The sequence below is a fragment of the Plodia interpunctella genome, chromosome 5 (genome assembly GCF_027563975.2).
Source record: "Plodia interpunctella isolate USDA-ARS_2022_Savannah chromosome 5, ilPloInte3.2, whole genome shotgun sequence".
Taxonomy (NCBI): domain Eukaryota; kingdom Metazoa; phylum Arthropoda; class Insecta; order Lepidoptera; family Pyralidae; genus Plodia; species Plodia interpunctella.
This window is the reverse complement of record NC_071298.1, coordinates 4,455,128-4,468,793: the sequence shown is the minus strand read 5'-3', so window position 1 is coordinate 4,468,793 and position 13,666 is coordinate 4,455,128. Positions and strand designations below refer to the sequence as shown.

The following is a 13,666-nucleotide window of genomic DNA, read 5'->3' as shown; positions in this document are numbered from 1 at the left end:
AAAATATATGTGCATAAAAGTATATCTGTCTCTCATCTAAGCGTTTTTCCGGTTTCCTCAACCGTTGAGCGTCTGAATCAAAAGGTTGCTACAATGTGCATATAAGTTTTATATACTTCCATCAATATTTACAATAACGCTTTTTATAACATATCTATGTTCATCTGAGTAGCTAAGTAGGTACCTTTAGATCGATCGATCGGTTAGTAAGATCTATCTATAAGTTCTTACACCTAGTACCTATTATAGCTACTGTGATTAATATGTACATGTCAACAAAAATTAAACCGACATGTCCTTAGCAAAATGAATACATAACCGCGATATTTAATAACTAGCAAGAGATATACACCTGGAGCGACCACAACTGAGTCAGAGGATCTTATATTTATTTATGCAGTGATCTAGTAGCAAGCCTAGACAGGTCGGCGGCACTAAGGGCTGCGCACGCGCATAGGCCGCCATTGCACCGCAGTAATCACATTATGTAATTAGTTGGTCAGGTGCAGCATATAAAAGTGATAATGCTGCGCATAAAATACTCAAATTAATCACTCAATACATAAATTACAAAAAAAATATATATTTTTCTAAAAATAGTTGGATCAATTATACAGTGCTTGTATTCGTTGGAATTAATTTTCCTTTTCGGTGCCATCCACGGGTGTGGTGCTTTAGCGAGAAGATTTGGCTCTGATTGTATTACGGTCTGCTTGGCTGACGTCAGCCCTCTTCGGGAATATAGTTGTTGCCAATAAACTGTCAAGGCTATACATCCCTTAGTCGGCTCGTACGACATCCATGGGAGGATGGAGTGGTCCTTAGTAAGGCGGAACCACAAACCACATTTAATGTGTTTCAAACTCGGGAGTTGCACACATAAAATTTGACGTTAATTTTTATCGGCGCGCTGTTGACGTTTATACAACGTCAAAGTTAAGCAACGGTGCAAACTACCCTTAGGATGAAGAATTTGTGTATTATACATACACTAGTGAAGAATATGTTTAACTTTGAGATCTTAAACAAAGGTTTAAACTTCCGTAACGCAGAGCACGTCAGTGACGGACTTATTGCGAGCTTCGAGCGCTCAACAAAACGTTATTAAATATAAGACCTGTACACTCTATATTGTGATCCCTAGTGCTATGTATCAGAAAATACGTCTAAGAATAGTTTATAGCTAATTTATCGGTGATGTTACGCAGAATCTATCACACTACGTTGCTGGTACGCGATCGAGGTTCAATGTTGTACCGAAATAGCTAATCTCGATTTAACGGAAAAGGTATCTATACAACGATGTATAAGTTTTGTTGATCAAGAGCAAATGACGACATTTCTAGAATAATTAAGCCGAAAATATGGCCAAGTTACAAGTAATACTTAAGAATAAATTAAGTCCCGTTCGCGTCTCATCTAAAATCCAAAGTACCTACTTACTTTGAGCTCGACTCTCATAGAGGATTCCGCGACAGAATTTAGGACATCATAAAACGAACTCGACTTTAAGTTAACAAATTACGGCATCTCCCAGTATGTAATTCACTTGACGTATAAAATAAAATCACCATGGAAGTATACTTCATTCTTTCTTTTCCTCGTAACTAATTAGCATTTATTTATATTTCAACCACTAAGTAGTTCATTCGGATCCTTGGCTTTCAAGAGGCCAGAGTCAACTGTTGAAGAGAAATTATGATTATTTGGGCCCATTGCCTCTTACTTCGGTTTCAATTTTTCTATGTCTTGGTGCGTCTGTATTTATAACTCAATCAAGATGCTCAACTCTTGTAGAAGGTAGGTCATTATGAAAACGTATGTAAACTCCTAGAAAATAAGATCTCCAGATCGGATTCATTTGGGAAAAATTTAGTTCCACATAGTTCATACAAAAAACTGTTCAGTAATATGGACTAAAGGTATCAGACCGTCTTCTGCTCACCTTAGGATTGATTATTTGTTTGTTTGAAATAAATAAGGTTATTCACATACAATAAAACACCAAAATCGTACTTAAATCACAAAGAAAATTTAATGGCAACGGCTGTGCGATTATGGAGTAACTGATGTTCTAAGTTTTTGTTCTGTTCTCTCCCATGTTTTGTGTCTACAGTAACTCAGTCTTATCTATATTAAAAGTTGTTCTTGGTACTGAAAGAGCTCATACAGCTTGAGTCACAGAGAACAGAACAATAGTCTTAAAGATTTCTATGTAGTTAAAGTTAAAGTAAATAAAGAAACCTTGAACTGCTTGCATTTTAAACTGATGAAGGTAGGTAGTTGTAGTTATGACCACTATTGTATTTCAAAAAGGCAATAACAATACAGGAGGTCAACTGAACCATAATATTACCTACTGTAAATGTCGCTGTGATGTTTAATTGTAAAAGTATAAGTAACTAAAAGACAATGGTCATGTAGGTGTAGGTCATAGGCTTAGGTCATAAATATACCAAGGACTTGAGTGTTATTGACAAAGTAACCTATACTTGACTCTCACAGAACATCTTTATTTTATACATTTGTCGACGATATACATATTAATGCTTGTGATGACATAACAGTAATTGAACTTAGCTTTTGCAACGCTACGCTACTCAATGATACAGTCTAAAAGTACTCATTTTCTTTCTGTCAATCCAAGATTAAATGGAATTTTGCAAAGTCATTTCTACAATTTCTTACCTATTTCTATTATTGGATATACACGCGTGACATATTTATGGCATAAACATTCTCTACTTTAACTCCCATTTAGGACGAGTAGTTATGAGTAAGCACTTATGTCGGACGTTACTCAATGGGCAGCAAGGACAATGCTCTTGATTGATGATGTTCTTAGGTGTAACATTCCATCACTGTCAGCGTATCACTCGCACCTTTTGATACATTCGGAGCTTATTTTTTCAAGTGTAATATTCACTTGTATTAAAAAACTAAATCAACAATATGATTTTATTTACCGATGGGTTCAAACTCATAATGAGGACAGTCAAGCCGCTCCAAGTTTCAGAATTTTAATCAAGAGACGCTCCTATAATTCTTGGAACAGATAACTAATAAATAAGTAGTTCAAAAAGAGTAAATACTTAGATTTATTAATAACGTTTTTTATGTGGGTCCACATAAAACAGATAACGTTAATCAAATCTTAAAATAATTTTTTGTTAAAGTTTTCAAAACAAAGAAAAAAATAAACATGAGATGACGGCAGACATGTAATAACGGTAAGTTCATACTCTTATCTCATTGCATCGACGAGCCGTTAATGGGAATTGCGTGTCAAATAAATCATTGCAGATTGTTCACAGAAATAGATCACTGTACTGTGTTTGAATGAATGGGAATTGCTTATCAGAATCACTCAGAATACTGTTACAGGAGTGGAGCTCTGCTAAAGATTATATAAATAAACCTATTCTAAAAATCTGAGTCACAGCTCTTCTTTCTATTTAAGACTCTATTAAACTTACAAACTACTTCACATTTGCACTTCACTTAGTTCTTGATATGGCATTAGGATAATATACTTCTCAACACTATATCTCTTCTTTCGTCTCCCTGGACCTTCTCTCTTCGCTCTTATTTTTTCTTCTTTTACTAAAATTACTAATTTATTTTTAGTTAACATATGCACTAACAAAATACTGTAGAGCTTGTTTATTTGATCGCTACAAAGTCATCAACATTTGGCATATCCTAATAATAATAATTAATTAATGTTGTAGAAGGTTTAAACTAGGATTTTGAGGAAAGTATCAAACTTCCGCAAAATAATTTCACCAATATTTGTGCCTCTGTACCTTGAAAGCATTAATTAAGTGCACTTGATACTCCAGAAAGCAGCAGGAAACTTGCACCAGAATCAGGACAACACGATTACTTCTCATAAAGCAAGTAAGAGAGCCGCCAGCAGCCAATTGGTCGCCCACATCTCCCACTTTCATCTGATCTCCGGAAGACGCAATCTTAAGTGGTTTAGCTTCTAGTACGTGGGCGTGCCCTTCGCTCTCCGAGGGAAAGCTATGTGCAAATTTATGAAGTCTGTTACGAGCTTATACCGCTTATTGTTATGATCCTCAAATATCCAAGTTAAAAATAGTTAATTTGATTATGAACTGATGATGAATTTGATAATTTGATTTGATTACACTACCAATAGTAATGATACAGTGCCGGCACTAAATTAGTATTTTCAACAACGCATATAAACTATCTTAACTACATGTATGTAAAATTTCAAGATTGGTTTAGCAGATAAAGCGTGAAGAAGTAAAAAGCAAATACTGTATCTGTCAGTCTACCTGTCTGTATTAACGTGATAAACTTAAAAACTATCAGACGGATTTTTATACGGTAACCAATAGATAGTGTGATTTCTGAGGAAGGTTAAGGTGTATAATTTATCATGGTTTTCCCCGCGCAGTAATAGTACAGTACGGGCTAGTAATTAATAAAAACAGAAGCAAGCAATGAAATATTAAAATCCATAAATACTAGTCTACGAATAAAAGATAAATCTCTGCCGAGGTTGCCACCAGGCGAACGGGTGTCGTCATTCGGAGTCTCCCCAAACGCCGACAAGGACACTTCCATCTAGATTTATTCGCAGAGAGATGTGATAGGACGAAATCGCTGCCGTCCGGCTGCCTACGTGTGCCCACGCGACCTAATATTCAGAACTAATTCCAAATTGCCGACTGCAGTCCTATAATAGCTAACAGCGTATTGATTTATGCATATTTTAACTGTATCTTCAAATGAAAAAAGATATGTCGGGAGCAGAGTAACCAAGTGCCAATGTGAAGTAGTTTTATTTTATAAATATAAATGGATCTGTCGCTGTACTATTGTCTAGGTAATTAAAAGCAGGATTCAGGATTTTAGCATTAAGTACGAATATAAGTAGTAATGATCGCCTAAAAAGATAGACACAGGCACTGTAAAGAATTATTTTCTGTATGACCATTGGTATAAAAGTCATCCAAATACTTTAAATTTAAAAAAAAACAACAAATAACTGTTGTCCAAAAGCAATATGAAAGTGCACAGTGAGTCAGCCTTCAACGGCATTCCTCGACCTCTTGCATCACTGCACCGGGGGCTCGGATAAGCGTTCATCGCTCTCCAGTATTACGTCTTCGCACTGGTACCTACTCAAGTATTCATTTTATTTGCTCTAACTTCTGGCACAACCGAGTGGATAAGTGTTTTGCACAAATATTCACCCGGTTTTAACTGTAAGAGATCCATACTTGGGATAAGTCCGCCATTGTACCTACATGTATCTTTTATGTACTTATTTTCAAAAAGTTACAAATTTTCAGAAGATTTCAGAAAAAAAAACATGGATAAAATCAAACATACCAGAAATTTCTTTGGAGTTAATGTATTAAAAAACATCACTTATGTCTCCTATCGATTTACAGAATAACTGAGGAAGTAAAAAAAAGAGAAAAAGCGTGAATCTCATTATTTTGATCAGTGTTCCCTACGAACGTCGCATTGGTGGCGCCAGTAGCTCAAGCTGAATCTTGGTCTCAAACAAATAAACATTTCATCGTTCGACTGTTACCCGAAGTTATAATAATTACAGCTCAAACATTTTTGTTATCACCTGTACTACATAATACGTGTTTATATGTGCTTAGTGTATGCATTCTCAGGTGCCGGTCGATCGAATTACTATGCCTTGTGTAGTGCTACACATACAAATCAATGTGTCTTGAGGTATAATGGACACGTCCAGTAGAAAAATGTAGTAGTAAAAACGCTTTGCCAATACAAACACAAAGCAATTCTGAAGATTGTCTGTTCAAAAAACAAAAAAAAAAACATTTTTTTTATCATTAAATAACAAGTCAGAGTGGGTTTTCAGTCAACTTTGACGTTAACATTAACCTGCACAGAAAAACGCATTTTGTCTACACATAGGAAGCGGCGTACAGATTAAAGTCAAATCAAAGTTTGCAACTCACCCTTAGATTATCTTTAACAGTAGAAAATCTTCTGGTAGTTCACCTAACATTTTACGCACAGTGAGTGTTGAACTTGGCCAGACAGTGACTATGAAATACCTAATATTCTTCAAAAATATACGACCACTCTAGCTATTCGCGGAGCCATAATATACGCCCCTCATGACTTTTGAATTCCTTTATATTACCCATAAAACGGTTTATACAGTTCTGAAAGAGCTTTACGGCGACAATTTTAGCCTGCTCATGTAGACACCTGCATATACAAAGCATCGCTACGGTACTATATAAATTTCCACATTCAAATAATAGTATATGATACTTTTGAAGACACCAAAATAATTATTTTTTATCCTTCTTTAATGTCGAATATCAAGTCTGGAATTATCAATATCTAGAAATGTAATTCAGCACTTTAATTATTCTGTTTGAAAATATATTTTTAAAAGACTAACAACACAAAGTAGATTTATTATTTTTTAATTTTTATAAGGTTTTATCTTTTTCGTCCCAACCAACATAGACGAATAAAACAATCCCCAAACTATGCTCTGCTGGTACAATTTTCATCCGATTCTATGTCTTACCACTTAAATAAATATTTATAACATAATCTAAGTTTCGCGACGCGACACACCTATAAAAGCTACAATAAACATTAATTCAGCACTTAGAGATTGTTGGAACAACACTATAAATACGTCAAATGCATGAGTTTCCTTGTTTCATGATATCTATTATTAATTCTGTACGTATATACCATATAAATTTATTCTACCAAAGTGACGCGTTTGTTCCTTTTTTGATAAATTCTGACAAGCTAAATAATAAGCTTCGTTTATATCCACAATAACAAAAAAATCAACATTACGAAAAAATGTGTTTCTATTATTGTTAAATGTGGATCCCTGTTAGGAATATAGGATTGCATAATTTACTATTTTTCTCTATCATACATGTGCCTGTTACTCCAGTTTGCTCCTGGGTTCTTTATAATATCAACATGCCTGGAAAATCAGCTTTCTAGGTTACTATACTACTTACCAGTTCTGTAGCCAGCATTGGACAGGTAAGTGGCGAAGGTGTTGGTCTCATGTGTGGCCTGCCACTGCGGCGACGAGCAGTTGTCGTTGTTGGTGTACACATTGTGGTTGTGGACATACACTCCTGTCAACAGGGAGCTCCTGAAATGACACATAATTAATGAGGAGCGAAGACGAAAATGTTACTAAAAGAACGTTGAACATGAAGATCAATAATTATAGGAGAGAGAAACCAAGAAAGAGATGGGTGGACTGGGTTCAGGAGCATATGGAGGAGTACGTGTATTATAAGGAAGATGATGATAACTATATGACTCCTATATAACTCCACATTATTTGAATGAACTTAAAAAGACGAAATTAGCCTCTGATTGGTATAATCCGTGAAAACATTATCTTATACCTTGAAGATACAAATTGCTTTGGGAATTAATTACCTTGATGGACAACACATAGGTGTAGTAGTATACGCGTGACGGAACTCGGCTCCAGCACTCCTTATTGCCTTCATAGTTCGTGGCATAAAATTCAAACTTCCCAACTCGACATCCTGGTCATCGGTCAAAATTAGGATAATATTTGGCTTCCTCTCCCTCGGCTGTGGAAACGGAATATAACCTCCATTCTGCCATTTATTCATCATCCGGAGCCTGGATCTTGTCGTGTTCTCTTTTAATGGCAAAGGGTGCGCTCTCTCTTGTGCCTTACTTTGATTTATAGGTCGCCGTAACGGAATCCTTTCTGAATTGCTCTTGTTCCATTGCCTGTCACTTTTTCGTTTCTCATTTTTCAAACCAAAAGAATCAACTGTACGATTTGCAGCGTTAAAATCTTCACTCGAATGGCTAGAAGATAATTTTCTCCTATCTCTTCGTGTTTCATGTTCCCTTTCCCATGATCTGTGTCTGTCATTGCGATACTTGGAGCTATTTCTGTGTCTTAGGTTTCGTCTTTCTGGGAGGTCTGTCAAAGTCCCGTTAAAAGTTGTACGATTTCTGTTACTGTCTCTATTTCGCAGTATTCGTGATCTAGCTTCTTCCTCTGATGATTCAGTTTTTGCCGATATTAATAAAAAGTTCCATGTCAGAAGGAGTGATATAAACTTAAAATTCATGATGATTTCTAATAAATACTTTTACGCTATCACAAAGTTTAACCTCTACGAAGTTAATAATAACTTTAGTTTCTTATTCTAAGGAAGAAGGTTTTGTTATTACGTCGTTAAAGCTTTTAACGACCTGCAGCGACCCTTCGTGCGCGGAGACATTTTGTTTCGCCACCTACGACAAAGAGAAAAACACCTCATTAATAATATGAAATGGACTGCTTGTATAAACAGTCAATAAGTCATGCAGTTTACGAGGAACGCCTATTCCGTGTTTACTTTGAATATTGAAATATCTTTGATGTTGCAATGGCCCGACCATTCAGCAGTAAGTTGGAGGGATCAATCGCCAGCTGCTTTTAGCTGAATTGGTCGTTTTTCGGTGCTGGAAAAATCTGGGACAAATAGCGTCACTCCTTGCACCGTCAAATTTGACGTTAATTTTAATCGGCGCGGCGCTGATGTTTTGACAAAATGGCGTAGGTACCTTGCGTTTTTCTACCTACGTTAAAGTTATCGTCAAAATTGACCGTGCGTGGGGCACTTAGTGTTTTTTATTGAAAATAACGATCGATAGTTTTTTTTTCTATAACGCCTATTTTACATTGAATTTTCGACGAAACACAGATGTACATCACAACAAAAAATATAATAAAAATAGAATGTAAAAGATATTCTCTGAAATATTGATCTGTTTACAAAATTTTGATTATGTTGTAAATACAAAGAAGAAAGGCTTTGTTTAGGTATACAAAGAAAACATGCAGGTTTCTATTTACATTTCCAATGGATATATTTCGCTAAAGTTAAACGTGACTTAACATTTGTTTTACTTGTGGCACACCAACCTTTCCCTGTGAAATAACAACCCATATTTGTTAGTGTAAACCAGTGGTTGTATATTTTTACTGGTCGTGTAAACAGGGAAACAGAACTTGCAAATAGGTTAGCTTGATAAATGTTATGTATTAAGGAACATTGTTAGGACCCAGAAGAGGTCGAGTCAAGTAGAATATAGCTAAATTATGTTTTATGAGTCTACGGCGTACGTTGATGATTTATTATTGTCGTGTACAGAATATTGTTCACGTTGCATCATTTCGGTCACTATAAGTATACTTAAATAATAAATAGTTATTTATAGGCCCAAGAAGCCTGAATATGTTTGTACTTTTATTTACTTAGGTAATTCATAAAAATAATTTACTAAAACAAAAAAATATTTTTTCCAATATTGGTAATGGTAATAGAGAGAAGAGTATAACATTATATTTAAACGGGGTTGGAATTTTACCTCTATTTAGGTACCTAAATAATGTTAATGAACCCTTATAAATTAGAAGCTAATCACCCAATTCGGGAAGTTTCCTAACTTTCGGCGAATACTTTATGTAAATCTCCCTAATGGTACCCAACAAACTTGCAATTCTTCAGTTTCAAATACATTCATTTTGTTAACCAAAAGCTCGGGTAAAGGGGGATAACTGTTTAGAACTGGCAACATTTTTAATGGCGTCGTTTTAGCTGGCAAGCAAGGCACAGATGCTGCAGAATGAGAGTTAAAATGTCTGAATTAACAATAAAATCATTCAATTGGCAAGCCACATTAAAATATTCACATATCTCTAACAAACTTAGTTAGATAATTTATCACCAAAACCACTAATAGCAATATAAATAAATAATATTATCGATGAACATGATAAATGTTCATTTTTTTAAAAATTGCATATGCATTGTTAATCAGGAAAATAAGAGTACCTATGTTATTATATTATTCAAGAGACAACGTAAAGCCAAAGGTCACTGAAAATCATGACACTGTTTCTCATTGGCTAGTTTCAATTAAAGTTGGTCTGGATCTAGAATCCCAAACTAGAGATAACTATATGTATGAGTAAATTAGCAGCAATACTTAGAAAAATTATATTATCCATGATTTCTTGAACGGATTGTCCGTGATTGAAAACTGAAAGTTTTCAACTGAAGTAGATAAAGTAAGATTTGGAACAATGGAACTGATCCAAACTTCGCTCCGACCATTAAAGTACGGAATTTAAACGTTAAACCATGTTAAATTTGAGCCAGGTGGTGCTTCTTTTGTAAGAAAATACTGCTAGGCTTGTACTTATTATCAAGTATTATTTACCGAGCAATGTCTATTATTTAATTAGTCATTACACTTAACTATAGTAGAAGCTGTAAGATACCATTTTTTGAGTTTTTAGCGGGATCTAATCAAAGCAATTCATAACTGAGATAATAGGTAATGTTCATGTATCATAATCCCAAATGATATCTAATATTGTTGATCTATGGTACCAATTGATATGATTAACAAAAATAATCTATAAAATTCAGTTAAAATTATTTGAGCTACCTCATTAAATCTCTCTACCGTAGGTATTTATATTTGACGCAGTTGATAAGGATATGGTGGACATCGTATTGTAAAGATTTCTAGTTGATATTCATTTCTCATTTCGGAATCCATATACTTACACGAACACGTAAAACCTGACAACTTTTCTAAGTTATACATGCATGACAATTGATTTTGAGTGGTTGCATGGATTTAATAAGTACTTCGTACAGGAGTACCTACTAATTCCATGAGTGGTTGTTTCTTGTGAAGGTTTATTGTTTGAATAAATATTCCGGCTTTGACTTGGGACAGATGTTTTAAAATATATATATATCAGTAAGTATTTTACTAGTATTTTAAATTTTTTGATAATGTCAGACATTCTGAATTCATTTTGCAAATTTGGCTGTTGTTTACAAACACCGAGATGAGCATAACTCTTGAATAATATTTTTAATCAGAATCTTTATTTTTTTTATCAGTCACAATGCCTATCATAATTAAAATGATATATAATTATATATGTACAACACTAACCAAACAAAAGGATTATTTTACACAATTAAAACTAAAATTTGAATTATAAATATCTACAAATTAATGATATTCTCATTTGATATCTGACATGATGGCATTGCAATCTTCCTCGCATTTATTTTATTTCCTCATTAACCGTTTCGTTCTAAGAAGCCATGGCACGGGCGGGTCGACCTCACGCAGCGGTTACTAATCGATACAAAAATGTTTATTAATTGCTTACATGATAGGTACCTACGTACGTTTTTTAGCTTATTAGGTAAGTTCAGAATTCGTTACGACAAATACGTTAAGACGCGAGGCGATAGGGATTTTAAGGTTTCTGTAAACTAAATACAATCACAGAATTCTTTGAATTGACTTTTTAATCCATGATACTGAAAAAAACTTCGTATTGGCAGTAACCTCGAAAACGCAAAAAAAAACAGATGATCCATATATTTTCCCTCAAGTTCGGTATTTGATTGTAGATTGTATATAACAGCTGATATTTTTCGCAAATTCGGGATTGTTTCACAACCATACACCACTTAATAAGTCACTCTGTTGTACAAAACACATATCAACTAAACGCCAACATTTATCAAAAGACTTCTTATTTTTTCAAGACTTTCGCGTTTAGAAAAGCAATTTTACGGATATGTAGTCACAATACACTCACAACTGCTTACCGCAATATTTACTTTTCTAAACATGCCACCTACATCTTTGCTTTAAAAAATTAATTGCTCGATTGTAAACGTTAAACGGGTAGAAACTGTAAAAACTATTGTTTCCCTACTTGCATTTTATTGTTCTCAGCATTTCACGCATCTCATTAATAAATATTCATCAGATCAAAGAAGACCGACTTGAAGAAATCAGCTGAAAAACCTATAGATATCAATCAATTTATATCTATCCAAGTTATGGTCTCATAAACTCATAATACATAAGTATTTATTCTATTTTCTCGATCATAACAGTATTTTTATAGGATAAGTAGTATGGACAATGATTATGTGTTGGATACCATTATATCACCATTCTTAAGATCGGTGGTGTGATTTCGCACGCTCGACCTGCGATAGCGACGATTGAGTCTTTTGCAATAGTTCATCACGAGATGGCTGACCAAAATGTGTTATAGCTCGAGCTAGAGTGATTCAAGAGGAAGCTTTACGTGTACAATTTATAATTTTATTTATATTTATTTATTTATCATCATTTTCCACGTTTCATTTTAATTGAGCGAAGCCGGGACGAGCCGCTAGTCTACAACAAAAATGACCAAGTGAAACAGCTTAAGCGACATCCTTTCATATGGTCACATTTCCCGTGGAACGTCACAACGTTCCACGGGAAATGTGAAATGAAATGTGACCATATGAAATGTGACCATATGAAATGTGACCATATGAAAAATGAATGTTTACGCTACTAACTTACTGCACTGGCACGCCCAAAGTTTGTGAATGCAGACACCACTTAATCTGAGAACTGTTCTCAAGCGTGCAAGTTGAATTCTTACTTGCGGTTGATATTTATCGTAGTTAACAAGCTTAACTCTCCTAGTATGTCTGTTTATTTCTGTAAGGTTACGTGTAAAGGCGAATGCATATTGCATATATAGGCGAGACCCCACTGAATAATGTAAAAAACTGTGTTCAAACAAAAATGACATTGACAACATTGCATGGTTTTCCTATTATTACTAGATACTATATTTATAACAATATTTTTACTTTGGATAGGTAACCCAAACTAAATTACAAAAAAGGGAATGTCCTTGAAACAAGAGTACCTACTGTACGCACTTGATCGATGGGGAAAATATTTTTTTTCATTCTAGAGTACCTAGGTATATACTTGTATAGATAAAAAAACCTTTAATACTAACTTCCATAACGAAGCGCAGGAATTTGATATCACTTTAATTAAGTCACATTTTATTTTAATATTTATGTTTCTATTTTACTATTTTTAGTTGTCATCAAAATAATAGGTATATCTAAAACCGTCATTGAATCCAGAAGTGACGTCACTTCTGGATTCTTATCTTTATACAAGCATTATACAAGTAGTAGTTTTCGACGTTTGGAAAAAGACCCTAAGAAACCCTTTTAAGAAAAGACCCTACCATTCTCAATATGATATGCTTCAAACAATCAACTGAATTGATTCTAAAGTGCACATGCACAATGATCATGGCCAATATGCATTCGCCTCTAGTCAGCAAATTGTATGCATGTAGACATCGTTCGGTAAATCACGAGCAAAGCCGAGTGTCACCGCTGATTGCAAGTGATGAGGGGCAGGGCAGGAGCAGAGTCTGCAATCTCTATTTGCACAACTGCTTCCAATCTATTAAATGGCACGCGCTGTCAAAAAATCTTTGAATTTATTGACTAAGTCATGCGCATGTGCAAAAAGTACTTATCTTTTTATCTTCGAAAAATATAAATTAAATTAAAAACGAATAAAAATGGCATCAAATGCGCTTGTAATGACGAATCCTTACATAAAAATTATCGCATCTATCTGTCTGTATGAATGCGTGAAACTCAACAACTACCGGACGAATTTTTTTACGATTTCCACCAACAGATAGTGTACCCTGTACCTGAGGAAGGTATAATTTAGGTAGTTATGTAAA

At 34.5% G+C, this 13,666-nt stretch overlaps 1 protein-coding gene across 1 annotated transcript in view; it reads right to left on the bottom strand.

Annotated features, from left to right (window-relative positions):
• Sulf1 (Sulfated) overlaps positions 1-13,666 on the bottom strand; it is a 58,259-nt gene that overhangs the window by 24,072 nt on the left and 20,521 nt on the right. The window contains exons 2-3 of the mRNA XM_053745111.2: positions 7,462-8,304; positions 7,026-7,165 (exon numbers count right to left, since the gene is read on the bottom strand). Of these exons, the coding sequence (XP_053601086.1) occupies positions 7,026-7,165; positions 7,462-8,138 (817 nt within the window). The 5' untranslated portion in view covers positions 8,139-8,304. The remainder of the gene's footprint in view (positions 1-7,025; positions 7,166-7,461; positions 8,305-13,666) is intronic.